Source organism: Carettochelys insculpta, chromosome 1, assembly GCF_033958435.1.
Source record: "Carettochelys insculpta isolate YL-2023 chromosome 1, ASM3395843v1, whole genome shotgun sequence".
NCBI lineage: Eukaryota > Metazoa > Chordata > Testudines > Carettochelyidae > Carettochelys > Carettochelys insculpta.
This window is the reverse complement of record NC_134137.1, coordinates 47,033,663-47,051,751: the sequence shown is the minus strand read 5'-3', so window position 1 is coordinate 47,051,751 and position 18,089 is coordinate 47,033,663. Positions and strand designations below refer to the sequence as shown.

General features: G+C 39.1%; 1 protein-coding gene across 6 annotated transcripts in view; it reads right to left on the bottom strand.

Moving 5' to 3' along the window:
* Positions 1-16,776, bottom strand: part of SGCG (sarcoglycan gamma) — a 170,428-nt gene extending 153,652 nt beyond the window's left edge. The window contains exon 1 of one of the 6 annotated variants that reach the window (XM_074985525.1): positions 16,657-16,776. In XM_074985525.1, coding sequence (XP_074841626.1) covers positions 16,657-16,674 — 18 coding nt within the window. In that variant the 5' untranslated portion in view covers positions 16,675-16,776. Of the gene's footprint in view, positions 1-219; positions 347-826; positions 849-16,656 lie in introns of those variants that run through there. The other 5 variants (XM_074985530.1, XM_074985499.1, XM_074985518.1 and 2 more) reach the window with 5 other exon arrangements.
* Between the last annotated feature and the right edge of the window lie 1,313 nt (positions 16,777-18,089).

The following is an 18,089-nucleotide window of genomic DNA, read 5'->3' as shown; positions in this document are numbered from 1 at the left end:
TTTATAATTATATATTAAAATCAACACTTGTCCTTTTGCTCTTAATGAAAACACATAGAAACCAGATCTTGAATAAGGATAGCAACAATTTAAAATGTCACACAAAGGAATAGATGGAAAATAATCTGAACAGTTCCAAAAACTGTCAGTACAAAAAAGTTTTGCTTTTTGTTACAACACTTATATCACAGTAAAACAAAAATACATTTAATAACTTACCTTTGAGATTCAAACAACACAGACTGCTGAATTAACTAAATCAATCTTCTCCCAATATATAACATGCAACTTTTCTACCACTTTCAAATGTGGAGTGGAAGATATTTTAGGCCTGGCTAAATATCACTGAAAGAAAATTCGTTCACATATTTGGCTGGGTCTTACATTCCATCTCCTTACATTGGCACCATAGACACTGCTAATTTTAATCTGTGACATAAACAGCTAGCATGACAGTTAAAATTATTTAGGCACTGGTTCCAACACACTGCATTAATAGTACCAGCACAAGACATTTCTGATGTACAATAAGAGCCAAACTCTATTCCATCCAAAACACCAAAAATTCCCAGTTACTCAGAACCTTATAGGATTAAACTCACAGGATTACTAAAATCTTTTGTTTCCTATAACATGCTTTGCTAAATTAAAGAAAATATATATTCAGACAGCATACTTAATTTCCATCGGCTGTCTGATACTGTGTTCGGTAAACGCTTTATTACTTTTAACAGTATGCGTAAATAATATAATTAAAATAGCACAACAGTAGCTCAGGTTTTCTTACCACTTATGTCTGAAATACTAAAATGTATAAATGTTGCACCTCTGAAATCTGGTACTCTCTGGTCTGTCAATATCCCTGCTGGTCCAGCAGGACCACAGACATTGCTGGACTGGAGAGCCCAGCAACTGGAGCAGGTCCTATCAACACCCAGGGAGCTGCAGCCAGGAGTGGCAGCCTGGCAGCAGTGGAGAAACTGCTGCTGACACCAGGACTGGGGAGCAGAGGCCTTGCATTGGCCAGAAAGCCACTGCTGGGGTGCTGGGGGACTGTGCAGCCAAGGAGACAGCGAACTGAGTCAGGGAGCCAGGGAACTGTAGCCTGGGAGTGGCAGCTTGGTTCCCAGTTCTGCTGTGGCTGCCAAGGTGGTCGCAGCTCCCAACTCTGCTGCAGCAGCCATGGCAGGACTGTAAGACAGGGACACAGCAACAGAAGAGCTAGGATCCAAGGCCACCTCGGCAGGGTGGGAGGCTAGGGCAGCACTCAGCAGGGCTGGGAGACGGGATGCGACAGCAGGGCTGGGGGCTGGGCTGCTGCAGCCACAACAGGACCAGGAACAGGGGGATGTGACAGCCGTGGCACTTGTTTGGCACCAGTGCGGTCCAGAAAAATCCCTTGTATGGGACTCATCTGGTCCCAAGAGTACCAGACCAGAGACGTCCAACCCTGTACCAACTATCTTCGTTTAAAATAATGTAAGAGATGCAGATGCAAGCCTTAAAAGATACATTTAATGATCAAATTATACTAACATGTTGCTTTCATATGTGTAAGTTTATGTTCAAATTTTAAAACACAGAAACAAGAATCCTGGCTTTCCACTGTTTATACTAGTTTGATTATGCAAATACTAACCCTGAAGCTCTTTTCATTTATGACACTTTGCATAATATAGCTGTTTCCATTTTAATATGTTAAAATACACATTTGAATGATATATAGAAGATTAAAAGCTGTATGAACATTTGTTATGTCAAGCACCACACTCATCAGCCATATGTTTTAAATGCTTGCAAGATTTTATTGCTCAAAGTACTGTGTTTTCTTTTCTCTAACATGCACTTACACTGTTGCCTGCTTTAAAAATTAAAGCTATATGACTCCCAGATATTTCAGATAATAAATTTAGGACTGATAGGGCTTGTCTACACTTGATCCCAACTTCGAAGGGGGCATGCTGTTCAGGGCAATGGGATATTACTAATGAAGTGCTGCGATGAATATGCAGCACTTCATTAGGCTAATTCTCCACCGCAGCAACTTTGAAGTTTCAAACTTTGAAGTGCCGGCATGCGTGTAGGAGTAAAGGGACTCTGAAGTAGCGCAGGCACTTCGAAGTGCCCACGGCTACATGAATGCTGGGACTTCGAAGTCTGAAGCTTCGAAATTGCCATGGAGGAGAATTAGCCTAATGAAGTGCTGCATATTCACCACAGCACTTCATTAGTAATCTCCCATTGCCCTGATTAACATGCCCCCTTCGAAGTTGGGGACAAGTGTAGACCCAGCCGTAGAGTCCCAGTTAATGACAGCCTTACAAAAAAACTTGTTTCCATTTATGAATTCTACGCCCATCAATAATCTTTTATCAGCTTCTGATTATAGTGTACAACAGAGTTCATTTATACAGAGAAAATTAAATGAATGTACGACAAATACTGCAAAAATACATTTTTTCAAAATCTAAGATTTCTAAATAAAATATTAATGCAGTTTGCAGTCAATGGGCCTTTATGATTAACCCATTGGGTGCATGAAAATTAAAAAGTGATGTAGACATTTCCTTAATGTTAAGACACCACAGTTTTTGCTTAACTGAAATTCCCACTGAGCCTTGGACGAAGAGTAAACAGAACAAATAAAGGATAACTACAGTAAATAAAGGATAATGTGGTTTTGTAGGACTTGAGACAATCAAGGATAAACTTATCAATATTTTAAGATTTGAGTTCAGAAATTTCTTTGAAAATTGCTAGCCATTCTAGGGGGATAAAAAGAATCATCAGAAAACATATTGGCTGTGTCTACATTACCACATTCCTTCGAAGGAAGGATGGCAATGAGGCTGTTCGGAGTTTACTAATGAAGTGCTGCCATGCATAGGGAGCACTTCATTAAGCAAATTCCCCCCCTCCGCCCGCGGCAACTCCAAAGTTTTAAACTTCGAAGTACTGCCACATGGCTAGCTGCGGCGCACCCGCTGGTACTTCGAAGTGCCCCTTCCCCCCATCACCCAAACTCATACCACTGTGGGATAAAATGTGTGGTTTCTCTATACCGAGGTCATGGCTCTTGATGTGCATTTTTCATCCCAAAATAGGAGGGATACTGACAGAATCAAAATTAGCCTTTGAACTTATACCATTTGCCCTGTGTGTCTGCAGCGGCACAATGTGAGAAAGAACAAACCTTTGGTCCTCAGGGTAACAAGATAGTAGGTTCTTTTAATGATGCTTACTGTTAGAGAGTACAGAATAGAAGGATAAGCATGGAGCAGCATCTGCTAGGACTGCATGATGAGGCAGCCTTGTACCATATCCACTACTTCACCTCCACTGTATCATGCAATTTATGCCATTCACTTTTCATGCTGCAATCTGAATCGTGCACCCTGAGGCTAGTTCCATAAAGTTTGCACCCAGGCCTGTATCATGCACCCCATTTACTCTGATTCAGCTAACACCTCTAGGTAAACAATTACTTTTTAATGCATGGTCAGTTCAGCAGCACAAATTGACATCCTACATCTCTCCCTCTGCATTTCCATGTCAGCTGCCACCAGAAAAACTTTCTAAACTCTTTCTGTATCTATTTGAAAAGCCTGGGGTCAATGGAGAACAAAACTGAAAAGAAATTAAACGCCTGTGCATACATTTTGAGGGAAAATGAGAAAGACTAATCACCAGTTTGGAATACATTCAGACTTCTTATTGATGAAACGGGAGATACTGTGGCTGGATATGCTACATGTGTAAAATGGAAATAAAAACCTTGTGTTTATAGTAGCCATAAAATCAGGACTTCAGACTTAAACACAAATGTAGACCAGAATCAGGGTACAGATAGTTGAAGATATTTACCAAGAAATGTGTTGCTATCCCATGGGACATAAAGGCAACTGTGTCTCATGAATTGTTGAAGTTTGTCACACAAGAAATACGAACTTTCAAGGTAGTCAGCAGTGAGCAATTCCTTGCATATTCGCAATGTTTGATTAACCAGGATGACAAAAATGATGAAATGGATGCATGTTAGCTAATACCACATTGCACAGTATTAGCCAGTTATGCTGCACTTGTGGCAGATGAAAAAATGAAATAAATCTCAAGAGCACTAAAACATTCTTGGCACAATATGTGGACGTGTTCCCCTTGATCTGTGAATAGATGATTACAGAAATCTTGCCCATTTGGAAGTAACCATTCATTACATAACGCCACAACAGTTCTGAATGGTGGAGCGGGTGCTTTGTGTGATTCAGTTTGAGAGTGGGAAACCAAAAACAGCAGAGATCATCTGAGTGGCTGTTATTCAGGCACTCAGAAGATTTTATAATACACAGCATTACTAACCAGATAATTTTTGCTACTGACCAGGGAGCAAACTTGGTTCCAACACTCAACTGCTATGTGCAAATAAGCTGCTCAGCACACATTAAAATACTATACTTGAGCACCTTACCAGACTAGGAAACCAGAAAGAGGATGCAGTAACAGAACTGATCAAAGCATGTCGAAATCTGCTTATTTACTCCAGATCTGGACTTCAAAGCAAACTGCAAAAGACACTGAAAGGCTATGTGGAATCATGATTGACGAGCAAACTATTTATGTTAGGGCAATCATGGAGCAATGGTACAGAATGCATGAGATTTTGACAGAAAATGGGGATACTCATTCATAGTGGCCATGTCTACAAGGCCCAGATCGTCAGCTCCACTGTCAGCAGACTTATGCTAAGCAAGTTTCTGGAAATTGCATAGCCGTGCGAGATTTCCCTCTCAGCAGAGGGGTCTCCTGGCAGCGAAGAGGCCATGTAGACGTGCCTGTGCTGGCTAAATCCCCATGTGTCACCACTTCCTTATGTCTCATTCATTTTGAGAATAAGGGAATTTGAAAGTCTGGGGTTTCTTTCAAAGAGCCCATGTCTATCTGTCCAGTTTGCATTTCGAAAGCAGCACTTTTGAAGCGCACTGAATATTCATGTCCAATTCATTAACAAATTCCAATCCATGAAAGGGAGAGGAAGGTGTAAGCAAGGTCACAATGAAGTTTACCAATTTTGAAATAAGGCATCTACTATTTTGAAATTATTTCAAAATGGCAGTTGCATTGCGTAAATGCTCGCATAGTTATTTCGAAATAGCAGGTGCTATTTCGAAATAGCTTTGCTATATAGACATACCCACAGTGAGCACCTAAACAGAGTTCCTGCAGCCCTTCAAGGAAGCATTAGATGTGCTAGAGCAGTCATCACAGCCTATTCTCCACTTAGTACCCACACAGTACAAAAGCCTGAAAAAGCATTTTTACCTTTTTACGCTGATCGGGGTAAAACACAGGACACAAAACACATCTCTTAAAACCTAGCTTTTTCTTCTGCTTGTGGTATAATCACAACAGTACTAAGCTATCTTATGCTAACAATACTAAGAACACAAACTGTGAACTTATAACTCTAAATCTAACAAGTTATTTACAATGGACAAAAAACAGATTTACTCTTAAGCATGTGCTTAAGCCTCAGTGAAAATCATTCTGAATCAGGGCCTGAGCCATCATGTAGGCTGTCAGGAAAAAAATCAATGTAAGGGGCAGACGGGGGGAAGGAGGGAAGGATCGATGAACAAGCTTGTAAACTCATAAATTTGGTGAGAAACACTGTAAAAGACTGTTACTTGTATTAATGCCTCAGATGATGAAGCTTCATTTTCTTTTAGTAAAATTAAGATTCTACCTAATCTAAACATATTCATAGTAGTCTATTGCCCTATTTTAAATTAATGGTATATATAAAAGGATTATTTTACTTTCAATATTGTAGAAGTGTTCCTTTCCTAATAATAATAATCACATTTTTACACCTATTATTTTATTTTATATAAAATCATAATGTAACTACTGAAAACATAAGCTAAAATATCCCCCAAAAGAATGAAATGAACATAAGAACAGCCATCCTGGGTCAGAACAAAGGTTTACCTAGGCCAGTATCCTATCTTTCTACAGTAGCTAATGCCCCAGAGTGAGTGAACACAACAGGTAGTCATCATGTGATCCCTCTCTCTTGTCACCCATTTCCAGCCTTTGACAAACAGAGGCTAGGGACACCATTCCTATCTATCCCAGCTAACAGCCATCAGCGAACCTAAACTCCATGAATTTATCTAGCTCTTTTTTGAACCCTGTTAAAATACCGGTCTTCACAACATCCTCTGGCAAGGAGTTCCACAGGCCTACCATGTGTTGTGTGAAGAAAACATCCTTTTGCTAATTTAAAACCTGGTATTAGTTTTAAATCTGCAATATACAAAACCTGCTATTAGCTTAAAACCTGCAATGATAAAAAATAATTTTAATGTTTATACTGGTAGAATCATAGGACTGGTGGGGATCGTGAGTGATCATGTAGTCCAGTTCCCTGCACTAATGCCAATGAGGAAGTGATGACTTTTGATTTTCTCTGAATGTCAAAATGCTAGCGCTTGGGCAACATCAGATGACAATAAATGTGCCCAGTTCAGGGCAACATCCAGCTTTTCCAGGTCTCTTGTTTCTGCAAATTTTCCTTAAAAAACACAACATACAGATTGAAGATCGCTACACACACATATTACTTCGTGGATAAAATGTAACTTCAATCCTGCATGGCATGCTAATAAATGTTCTGAATAAAAGTGTCAAAATGAGGTACAGAACCTGTAAAACAGAAAATTTTGACACAGCCTCAAGTAGGGTAAATGCAAAACCATAATATCGCACGTGTTTCATCTCAACGTAATGCTGTTCTCACTGAAAACAAGTTCCTTTTATTTCCCACTTTTCATCTTTGTTTTTTGTTTTTTGTTTTTGTTTTTTGTTTTAGTAAAAAGGATTTTAAGGAGGTAAATTTAGACCAGCTTATGAAGCATTTGATTCAAAAGAGAGAAGCATGAAGAGATTACAGGATGCAGTTAAGCAGACAGTTGTGTCTTTAATTACTGGTACAAATCAGAGTTAAACTCGTAATAAACTCATCACAGAGACACTGATGTTTTACTAAAGTTTCTACTGACTATGTTTTCCTTCCAAAGGTAAATGTACTAACATTACCTGAATTTCATTATGATTGTGGCATACGCATACACGAGTCCATACTTACACTTTACAAACTGACTTGTTTCCCCAAATAAAAGGTGCCATTATGAAAAGACATTGTTGTTTCACTTTGAGGTGTACTTTACTGACATCAATTTACCTCCCAACTGATTAAAAATCATTCAAAACTAAGTAGCACAAACAAACACATTCTATTTGTAGCATGTGTCTTTTACTAAAGCTGCAGCTGCTTAGGCAAAGGCTAAATATAGCAGACATATTCTCTTCCCTTCAAGCTCCTGTTTACAAAAGCCCAATATTTTATTAAACACAGGAGTTCCCTCTGCATCCATAAACACAATAAATAGTGTATAGGGATAAATTTTCTCTATATATAATCTCCTTTGTCTTTTAATCTTTCCCAGCTTCTGGTGTTTAAGGAGGGCTGGAATGTTTAATCTCTCCACTGACCTACGGTATTTTCAATACTTGTAACCTTGGTAGTATTAAATACCAAGGAACTGATTTTAATTTATACCATCACTATGCCAGTCTGGGCAGTGTATATGGGTTTTAGGGTAATCGAGACTCCAGCCCTAAAACATAATGTGTAGAATGAGAGTTTAAATACACTTATTGGCATCTTATGAATATGATGCCAAAATGCATTTATAAAACAACGAACTACTGTGTAATGAATGATAGAATAACCAGAAGATTTACCTAGTATTGATTGGGACCTTTGCAAGTGACCAGGCTGGCCAGGAGGTGGATTCCCCAGGCCAAATGCAGTACCAGGATGGCCATGATGCCTAAGTGGTGGCTCCCCAGGGATGGCTGCTGCACCACAGTAGGGGACGCTCTGCGCAGCAGCAACAAGCCTGGAGCTGGCTAAGAGGACAGGGGCTGTGCTGATGAAACCTTATTTCCACTTCTGCCCCAACAGATTCTTGCCCCTGTTTCTGGCTCCTTGTTGCCTCCCTGTGGTCACTATTCAATGTAACTGTCCTTGCTAGCAGCCCCTTCCCATTCCACATTATGAAAAATAATTCTGTTTCAGGCACATCCCATTGTACTGGCACAAACAAACCCTTACCTTGCCTTAAGTTATGATAAGAGGAAGCTGCACATCAAATTTAATGGCACTAGTTCTTACCATTTAGGAGGAATTCTTGAATGAATAGATGGACAGACAGACTCACTCACAGACAAACTCTCTCAAATATATAGCAGACTATTCAATTGCAGATTTTTTTTTTCAAACAACCCTGGGTGCTTTCTTGAAATCTCTTATAGACTTTATATGCTAATATTATATATTTAAACATCTAGCCTTGTAGAACTCTTTACATGTTTGATAGATATTTATTAATTTAAATATTATTACATTTTGAGTACAATACTGGATTTTTGTTATCTTGAAACTTTATTAGTAGTAAATTTTATACAGGTAGCAGTTTTTTAAATGTTAGTATTAGATTAATTAGACTGAGATATGTGTGTCACAGCATAACTTCATCATCTTAACATATTATAAAAGTAGCGTTCCAGGGTATCAAGGGTAGATATGCAGACCTCGGGAAGGGCCAGAATGATGCTGTGATGTTACTAGATTTTAAATTGAATCTGGAAGCCATTTCTGTTGCCATTGTATGTAATTGGCACCAAATCTTGGTCCAAGTGAGGTGTCTAATGAAAGCTCGTAATGCCTTGAATCTGTTGACATTACTTGTATATGTGCAATCATGGCACAGATGAAGTTATAGATATCAGCTTTTCAGCTGAATTGGAAATGTTTTAGTGAGGAGATTCGCAGTTGGAGGTGTGATCACCTCCCCCAGCCAGAATGGTGGACTAAACAAAGGCTCAGACATCAAATACACATCTCAGAATTTGGGACTGTCACCTGGAATGCACCTAATGACAAAGTATCACAGCAGCCCACCTGAGCAAAGGGATTGAACTCAGCTGTACCACATACTATGTAAATGAACTGGGATGTGCTGGCAGTTTGCCACGACAGCTCACCTGGGTCAAATGACCCTGACCCTCCAGTGCCTATGGGAAGAAGAAAGGAATTTTTCCCTCTATATAAAATACCATAAGATGGCCCTGGAATTTGGTTCCAGTGTTCCAGTCTTCATTTTTCCAGTCTCCATGAATTAAGCTAATGTAACCTGGGATCTCACACTGCATGGGGTATGTTTTCAGAGACTTTCAAGAAATCTGTGAGGAGTTGGTGAGATAGGTTTTAATAACCTCTCACCTGAGAATAGGGGGTTATTGGTCTGGGCTTTTGTAGCAGGTAGGGAATCTGTGGGTTTGCTTGTGTGCCTTCTGCCTGGCCAGTGAGGCTAGCAGAGGTACTTTTGTGGCTGGTTTGAGTTGCCTTAGTGAGAAGGAAATCATAACCTGAGCAGTAAGTAGCCCGGTTTTAAGCAAAAATATCCTGGGTTGATTCGTTTAGCTGTGCCCAGAACAGCTGACAAATTAAGGATGGCCAATGGCGAAGATGAAGAAGGTGATGGTAACAAGGTAGATAATGGCTAGCTTACAGGTATGGTGTGAGTATGGATATTTCAATGTACTTTCTGTTTTATCTCTATCTATAGGGCTGAATTAGTTTGTGCAATTTTACTAAATGTGCAAATAAATTACTTTTTGTAAATATAAAATACTTCCTGTAGTATGAATGTTGCACTAGTGCACATTAAGATTCCCAGCCATAGAATAATTGTAATAATAATTTAACTTGGCTTAATATTGGGACAATAGCCTGTCAGTCCTCAGAGTGGTAAATGGTAAATTTAGGATTATGCTGCAAAAGTAAATACAGTAAAGTGCTACATGTAAACTTAAAAAAAAAGGAAAGCGCTATTTTTCTTCTGCACAGTAAAGTTTCAAAGCTGTATTAAGTCAATGTTCAGTTATAAACTTCTGAAAATCATAACATTTTGTCCAGAGTGACAAACATTTCAGAGTTACAAACAACCTCTATTTCAAAGATGCTCATAACTCTGAAACTCTACTGTACATCAAGAACTCAGGCACCAGTTAGAAGATGCTAAGACACCATACAAGCACAATGCCCATAACAGTCAGCCAATCCCCAACTCCCAGGAGGGTGCTAAGGGTTGGTATGTTCCCAAAACCTAGGATTCAACTGTCCATCTATGAAGCTTGACCACAAGTACTTGGGGCCATTTGTGATCACAGAACAACTCAAAAAAGAGTGACTTTTTGATTGCAGCTATCAGAATCACTTACGTTCCACTCCATGCTTCACATCTCTCTCCTGAAAACTCTGAACAAGAACTCTTTCTCACACAACACTAGTGCTCCCCCTCTGCCCATGATCATCCATGGCCAAGAGGAATACGTGTTCCAGCAGATTCTGGACTTCTGTTGAGGCCAGGAAAAACTCCAACAACTGACTGACTGGGAGGAATACGGCCCAGAGAAGTGTTCATGGTAACAAGTCTACAGCTTGCACCTACTACACATTTTTCTATCCCAAGAAATATTGACCAAAGTCACCTTGAAGGTAGCCACAAAAGGAGGAGGGTACTATCAGAGACCAGATCAGGTAGGACCAGCTGCTGGCCTGCTCCCTAACTAATTTCACTAAGTAACCAATAAGCCCACATGACCTATTCTGGGGCTGACAGTATGACCACAGCCCCTGACTGACACTTAAAAGCCCTACTTAAAAAGCTGGGCTTCACAGCAGATCAGTGCCTGCTCAATGTGTACTGTGCCTGCAGCTTCACCTGCCCTTTGTTCACCCTGTTCCAGCCTGCTTCCAGCCTGCTTCCAGCCTCTCCTCCCCCTATGACTTCCAACTTTTGGCTCTGTTCTCTGGCCCAGCCTCTTATGACTGTTGTTGACCCCTCAGTTCTAATAGTCAGCCTCTGTCTCTCTGATAGTCTTCTGGTTTACACTTCCAGTACACCTTCCAGCTCTGACATTCAGCTTTGTCAGTTGAGTAGTACTGTGCCTGTGCTGGAAAGAGGGTGAGGTTCCACAGGATATGCGCGACGCTAACATTGTAACGTTGTATAAGAACAAAGGAGACAGAAGTGACTGCAACAACTACCGTGGAATCTCCCTCCTAAACGTCACTGCTAAACTGTTCGCTCGTGTCATCCTTGGCAGACTCCAGAAGATTGCTGAGAGGGTGTACCCCGAATCGCAGTGCGGATTCCACACAGAGAGGTCCACCGTTGACATGGTCTTCTCTCTAAGGCAGCTGCAGGAGAAGTGCAGGGAGCAGAGGAAGCCACTCTACATAGCCTTCATCAACCTGACCAAGGCCTTTGACTTGGTCAGCAGGGATGGTCTGTTCAAACTGCTCCACAAGATAGGCTGTCCTCCACGGTTACTCAAGATGATCCAGTCATTCCACGAAGACATGAGAGGAACCATCCAATATGATGGCGCATTATTGGATGCTTTCAGAATCAGGAGCGGCATCAAACAAGGATGCATGCTTGCTCCGACATTGTTCGGGATCTTCTTCACACTCCTCCTGAAGCATGCCTTTGGATCTTCAACAGAGGGCATCTTGCTGCACACAAGATCTGATGGGAAACTCTTTAATCGCGCAAGGCTGAAAGCTAAGTCTAAGGTGCAGGAAGTCCTCATCAGAGACATGCTGTTCACAGACGATGCTGCTGTAGTGTCTCACACAGAAGACCAGCTTCAAAAACTGCTGGATCAGTTCTCCAAAGCATGCAAGGACTTTAGGCTTACCATCAGCCTAAAGAAGACAAACATACTCAGTCAGGATGTTGCTGAATCCCCTTCAATCAGCATTGACAACTATACATTAGAGGTTGTCCACAAGTTTGTTTACCTTGGGTCCACCACCACTGACACCCTGTCGTTGGACACTGAGCTAAATAGGAGGATCGGAAAAGCGGCCACAACTCTGTCCAGACTCAGCAAGAGAGCGTGGAATAACAACAAGCTGTACACTCACACCAAAATGCAAGTCTACAGAACCTGCAACCTCAGCACCCTCCTTTATGGCAGCGAGACTTGGACCCTGTATGCCCGCCAGGAAAAGAGGCTGAACGTCTTCCACTTGCGCTGCCTCAGGCGCTTCCTTGGAATATCATGGAAGGAGAGAGTGACCAACACCGCCGTCCTCGAGCAAGCTGGAATCCCAACCATGCACACCCTCCTCAGGCAGCGTCGGCTCCACTGGCTTGGCCACGTCCACAGGATGAATGATGGAAGGATTCCAAAACACATCCTGTATGGTGAGCTAGCCTCTGGCAAAAGACCTCCCGGACGTCCCCAGTTGCACTACAAAGATGTCTGCAAGACAGACCTCAGAGAGGTAGACATTGAGCTGGACAACTGGGAAGAACTAGCAGACGACCGCGGCAGATGGAGGCAGGGGTCACACAAGGGCCTTCAGAAGGGCGAGATGAGGATCAGACAGCTAGCAGAGGAGAAGCGAGCGCACAGAAAGCACACTAAGAACTTGCCAAACACCCACCACATCTGCAGCAAGGACTGTCACTCTCGTGTGGGTCTTCATAGTCACAGTAGACGCTGTAAATGAAGTCCTCAATTGAAACTATAAAGGGCGCGATCCATAGTCTATGCAGACTGAAGGATGCCTACTATTACTACTACTGAGCCTCAGCTCACCTACTGGACCTGTCCACCCTGCTTTACTTGTGTCTACTAGTATGAAGAGCCCACTATTATCAAATTCAGTTTCCCATTGTCATGAGCTGTCTTTCTTGTGCATATGCCTTATTTATCATAAATACATGGCTCACCATCAGAGCCTTTACACCCCTCTGCTATTCTAAAGGCACTTGCATGTAAACATCAGGTTATCTTGGCTGCTTTTCTTAGCTCTATTTCAAGAGACTGATAATCTCCTCAAAACCCACTGATTTATCATACCTTAAACTCCAGGGTTTGGCAAAAGACTAATTATCATTTAACCCAAATAAACAAAAATTAACATTCATCAACCTTCCCACTTTACACTGTAGTAGGGAATCCCCATGCTTTATAACTTAAGAAGTGCTTCTCTTCAAAGAAGCCAACCAATGAATATTTTCTCTCTTTCCAAAAGACAATGGCTGATCTTTCAAATTCCAATTTCCAAAAGATCCAAAGATCTGAGCTTCTGGACAGAGATTTTGTTAGCAAGAACTAACTGAAAAGAATGAGCTATGGGAGGAAATGTGTGGGAAATCTGCAGATATGATAAAGATGAGTGAAACACTGTGAGGGAAATTCTTGTCTCCAGTCACTTCACTACTCAAAATGGTTCTAACTGCTTTTGATAAATATGGAGACCTAATACTGAGTGATGTCAGACATGTAGGTTTATTTATTAAGAAGGGGAAGAACAGGAAGGGACAATTGCTAGTGCTAGCCTGTCCAATTAGAGCCGGACATCATGGGTCTGAACATCCAAAACCTAATTTGTACGTATAGAATCAATATTGATGGCTGATCTACGGATATGGATTAAGTTTAAGTTTAGACTACATTTTCAGAGTAACTGTATAAAAGTCAACTGGTTTTTCAATTAGTAAATAAACGTCTGGCTAAATTTGGTGTTGGTTCATTTGATCATTCAAATAAAGATTGTAACAGGCATTTTCAGTTCTTGATTTATCTAATCATGCATATACCATTCTATTATTTTGCATGGGCTCAATATAAAGTTGACAGCCTATAATCCTGTTTACACTTTTAAATACTGGTATGATACCAGCTTTAAGTCCTCTGGAACATCCCCACTCTTCCAAGAATTATTGAAAAATCAACATTAATGGTCCCACAAGCTCCAAGGAGAGCTCTTTTAAAACTCTTGGATGTAAGAAACCTGCTGAGTTTAAAAATGTCTAACTTTGGCAGCTGCTGTTTTCCCATCCACCTGGAGTTACTGTGGGAAGCCAGGTAATTTGTTATCATCTGATATGATATGACTGTATCATTTTACTTTTTCTCAAACACAAAACAGAAATATTTCCTGAGTCACTTTTGCCTTTTCAACCTTATTACTGGAAATTCTACTATTTCCACCTACTAATAGAGCAATTTCCAGTTTAAAGCAACTTTTTGCTGGGAACTGATCCTGTACCATTTACTTTAATATAAATGGGATTTAGACATTGGCAAGCAACTTTATGGAGAACATTTTGGGGAATAAGGCCCAGTCCACAAGCAAGCTTATGGTGTTGCAGCCAGGGAAGGAACATCCCAGTGCTTCCTCCTGAGCTGCAGTCTCACAAATTTGTCTTCTGCTTTCTTGCAACTGCCAGATAATGGCAACTTGTTGCTGAAAACAGAGGTGGCACTCATTAGCAACATCTCCTGTACTTGGAAACTCCTTTTGTCCTTAACTCTGTTGGCAATAATTTTCTCATCCCTTTCCTTCCCACTGATGTTTTGAACAATTCCTATTTTCCAATTTATATTCATTGTCATCAGTTTCCCCTTTCCATCTTACATATTTATCTTTTATTTACTTGTGTTATATACCTTCTTTCACATCCCCTTTAGCAAGGTTGGATTTTTTTCCTTTTTTTAAATGCTGACTGTCTTCTATGTCAACTGTGGCTTTTTGAGGCATCTAATAAAATATTCTTATACAGTTCAAAACTATCTTTATATTTTGCTCTTTAAATTATCTCCCCCAGATGATGTGACTTCTCTTCAGCTTTGTGAAGCTGGCCCTTTTAAGATATAGATACATAGAAAGTGGATTTCTGTAGAAAAGGCTGACTATAGATATTTCAACTCCTAAGAAAATCTTATGTCTAGGAATCCAGCCAGAATAACAGTAGGTATGATCATCCCAGTGTCATTTAAAAAAAAAAAAAACAAACCTATTTTTATACTGAATTCTTCAGAGCTTTGCAAAATTACTTTTAAGTCTCTTATTGGCAGGAACAGTTAAATTTGGAACAAAGACCTCAGATATCTATTAAAAAGCTTCCCATCTTAGAAAAAAATGCAGAATACTGGGCTTCTCTTAAGTTGCTATCAAATTTTTAATTACCAGTAATTTTGTACAGATTATATATTTTCATTATATTAAGCAATAAGAAAATATGTTATTTTTATAAAACAGAAATGTAATTTTATGGTACATACTTTTCCACGGTAATAAAGTACAGTTATTTACTTAAACCATGATTAAACACAAATTCAAAATAATATGCTTAGCAAATAAAAACAAACTGCTCTCTGAAGTCTACTGCAGATGAATACATTTAGTTTTAGAAATATTGTTATAAATGTTGTGCAAATGCAGCATATACATTTAGAAAAAAACCCAGAATTTTAAGTTAATGTTGCATAGCCACACGAGTATTCATCACAGAATTTTTTTTATAATTTGCACACAAAATAGTTTGTGGAACTAAAACTAATTATTTGCTTTCTTTGGCTGATACTTTGTAATTGATTTAAACCAACACAAACATTGGTATTTCAACTGATTAGCACAGCTCTAAGTGAAAAACTGTAAGCAAACCTACAAACGTAATCCTCCAAACAATAGCAGAAAGCATCTGAACTTAATTTCACATTGAGCAAGAACAACAATTTGATATGGGACAGTTAAAACTTTTGCCCACAAAAGATGATTAAAGGTAAATAAGATTCTATATTTTGTTTGCAACTCAAAACAAAATCAAAATTACAATCTACGCTGATAGTAGTTAATATAGCAGCTCAGTGAAAATGGTCCATTATTTGAGGAGTAGAATCTAAATGGCTTACTTTGTACCCATCTATGTTCTGCAGTCAAAAAATTAAAACTGATGAGCTAATTTTTTATTCTTATAAAGTTGATGATTTTCATGATATTTCTGTACAGTCACTTGTAAATAAGTTTCATATGGAAAACATTATGTAGGCTAGATGATACAGAATGCAGGACATGACTAAACAAGCTGTAAGATATACTACTCAGGAGTACTATGAAACAGCATTCAGCAAGATAGGCATCTGGTCACAGCAAAACATTCTTATAAGTAGCATGCCTGGGACAAATACCTTTTCTTCCCTGAAAAAAAATATATTTTTAAAGCTATTTTATAGTAACAAAATCTAACACAAGGTAAATTACATCATATCACAGGTTCTGATCTTGAGCTTTGCAACAGAAGTTCTAATTTGCACACTTTGGTGCCCAAAAGTAGCCACAAAAATCCATATGTAGGCTCATTTAGCATCCAGGAATTAAGTCCCAAGCCCCCTGAAACCACAGGAAGCTCTGTCCATGATTCTAATCAAGTCAGGATTTGGTTCTTCACATAGTCATACATGTAATTTTGCTTAAGAAAACATTTCCATTTATGTCAATTGAAAAACATCAGTAAAGTTACTCACGTTTGCAAGAATAAGCATTAAAATCAGCATTTAGGCACTTAAATTTGAAAACTGCAACCACACTCTTAAATCACCACTCCCCATAACACTGCACCCTCTTATCTCTTATTACTTAGTTACATCCTCATATTCACTTTATTTTACAAGCTTTGCAAAATATTCATTTCTGCAAAATTATCTTAAAGACAGTCTTATTACCTGTATGGATGGCTCCATTTTCTGATGCTCTAATACTTGTGCCGGGAAACACAGGATTCATGTATCATGTTGTCGAGAGCACCACCATATCTCTAATAATTTTTTCCACACTTAAAGTAATAAGAACTGTGAAAGGACAAAATATTTTACAATCAAACAAATATATGTTTAATGCTGAATCTATTTACTGCATTCCATCAATTACATGAAACTTAGAAACTTCTCCATCTGAAATCTTGTCAACTTTTCAAAATCAGAGCTGGAAACAATTTCCATACCCCAATTACACATTTTTCAAAATTTGTTTCTCACTCTTTTGATTCTATGAGAAAGAGACAAATTAGAAAGGGAAATGGACAAAAATGAAAACTGAATATGTACATAAGGAACTGGACTCACCAACAACACACAATGCTGTCAAAAACACATAAGGCCATTGACTCTCATAGGGCTACTTGGATGAATAAATTATCTTTAATGAATAAAGGTTTCCCAGTTTAAAAAAAAAATAAAATTAATAAATAAAAATAAAATTAACAAGTATTGCTAATTTCCTTGTTATTGTAATCAGTGATGTGGTTACTTGTAAAAACAGAAGTGTGATTTTTACTTCACCAGTGTCCTTCTTTACAGGGACACACTACATTTGGCTCAAAATTGCACTGTTAAATAAAACCCCAACCCCTTTGTCAAAAATGTAAGGTTTACAGACTTGTAATTCAATTATTTTTAAACATCCCTTTGGTTTTGCATCAAACATTGAAGCATTGTATTGGAACTTGAGAATTTGAAAGTGAAACAACCACACCTGGAATCAATGGAGCTGCTCAAGCTGAGTCCCTATTTCTCTTAGAAGGAATAAAGATGGCAGCACAGGATTTGCTTTGAGAGGACTGTCTCTGTGTGCAACAGACATCACTGTTCTGAAACAGCCCAAGTTTACTGACCTTCAGGACACATCTATTTATGGGGGCTTCTATGGAAGTGGACTTTGAAAACAATCAGATTTTAAGTAGACAAGGAGTTTGTTGGCAGATGGTTCAATTTTGGTTTTGCAATTCGTGGCACAGGCACTTAAGGCCTTTGTTAGGAATCCATTTTATTTATTTGTTTAAAAAATAAAAATAAACAAAATCAATGTAATAATGAAACTGACTAGTTTACTTTCACTGGTGTACCTAAAAGCAATGAAAACAAAATAGCACAGTAAAAAATAAATGATTTTAAGTCTCTTTAGTTTTAAGCTGAAATTTTACTATAACATCACTTTTTGAAAAAAGTTACTTTGATTCCAAAAAAATTCCCTGCTCCCTCCCACCCATTATTGTGGCATATTAACTATTGTATCATATAGTAGGGGTGAGCAAACTTTTTACGCTGGGCCACACTTTTCCACCCTGCAATTAGATGTCTTCCTGGCTCCCCCAACCTGT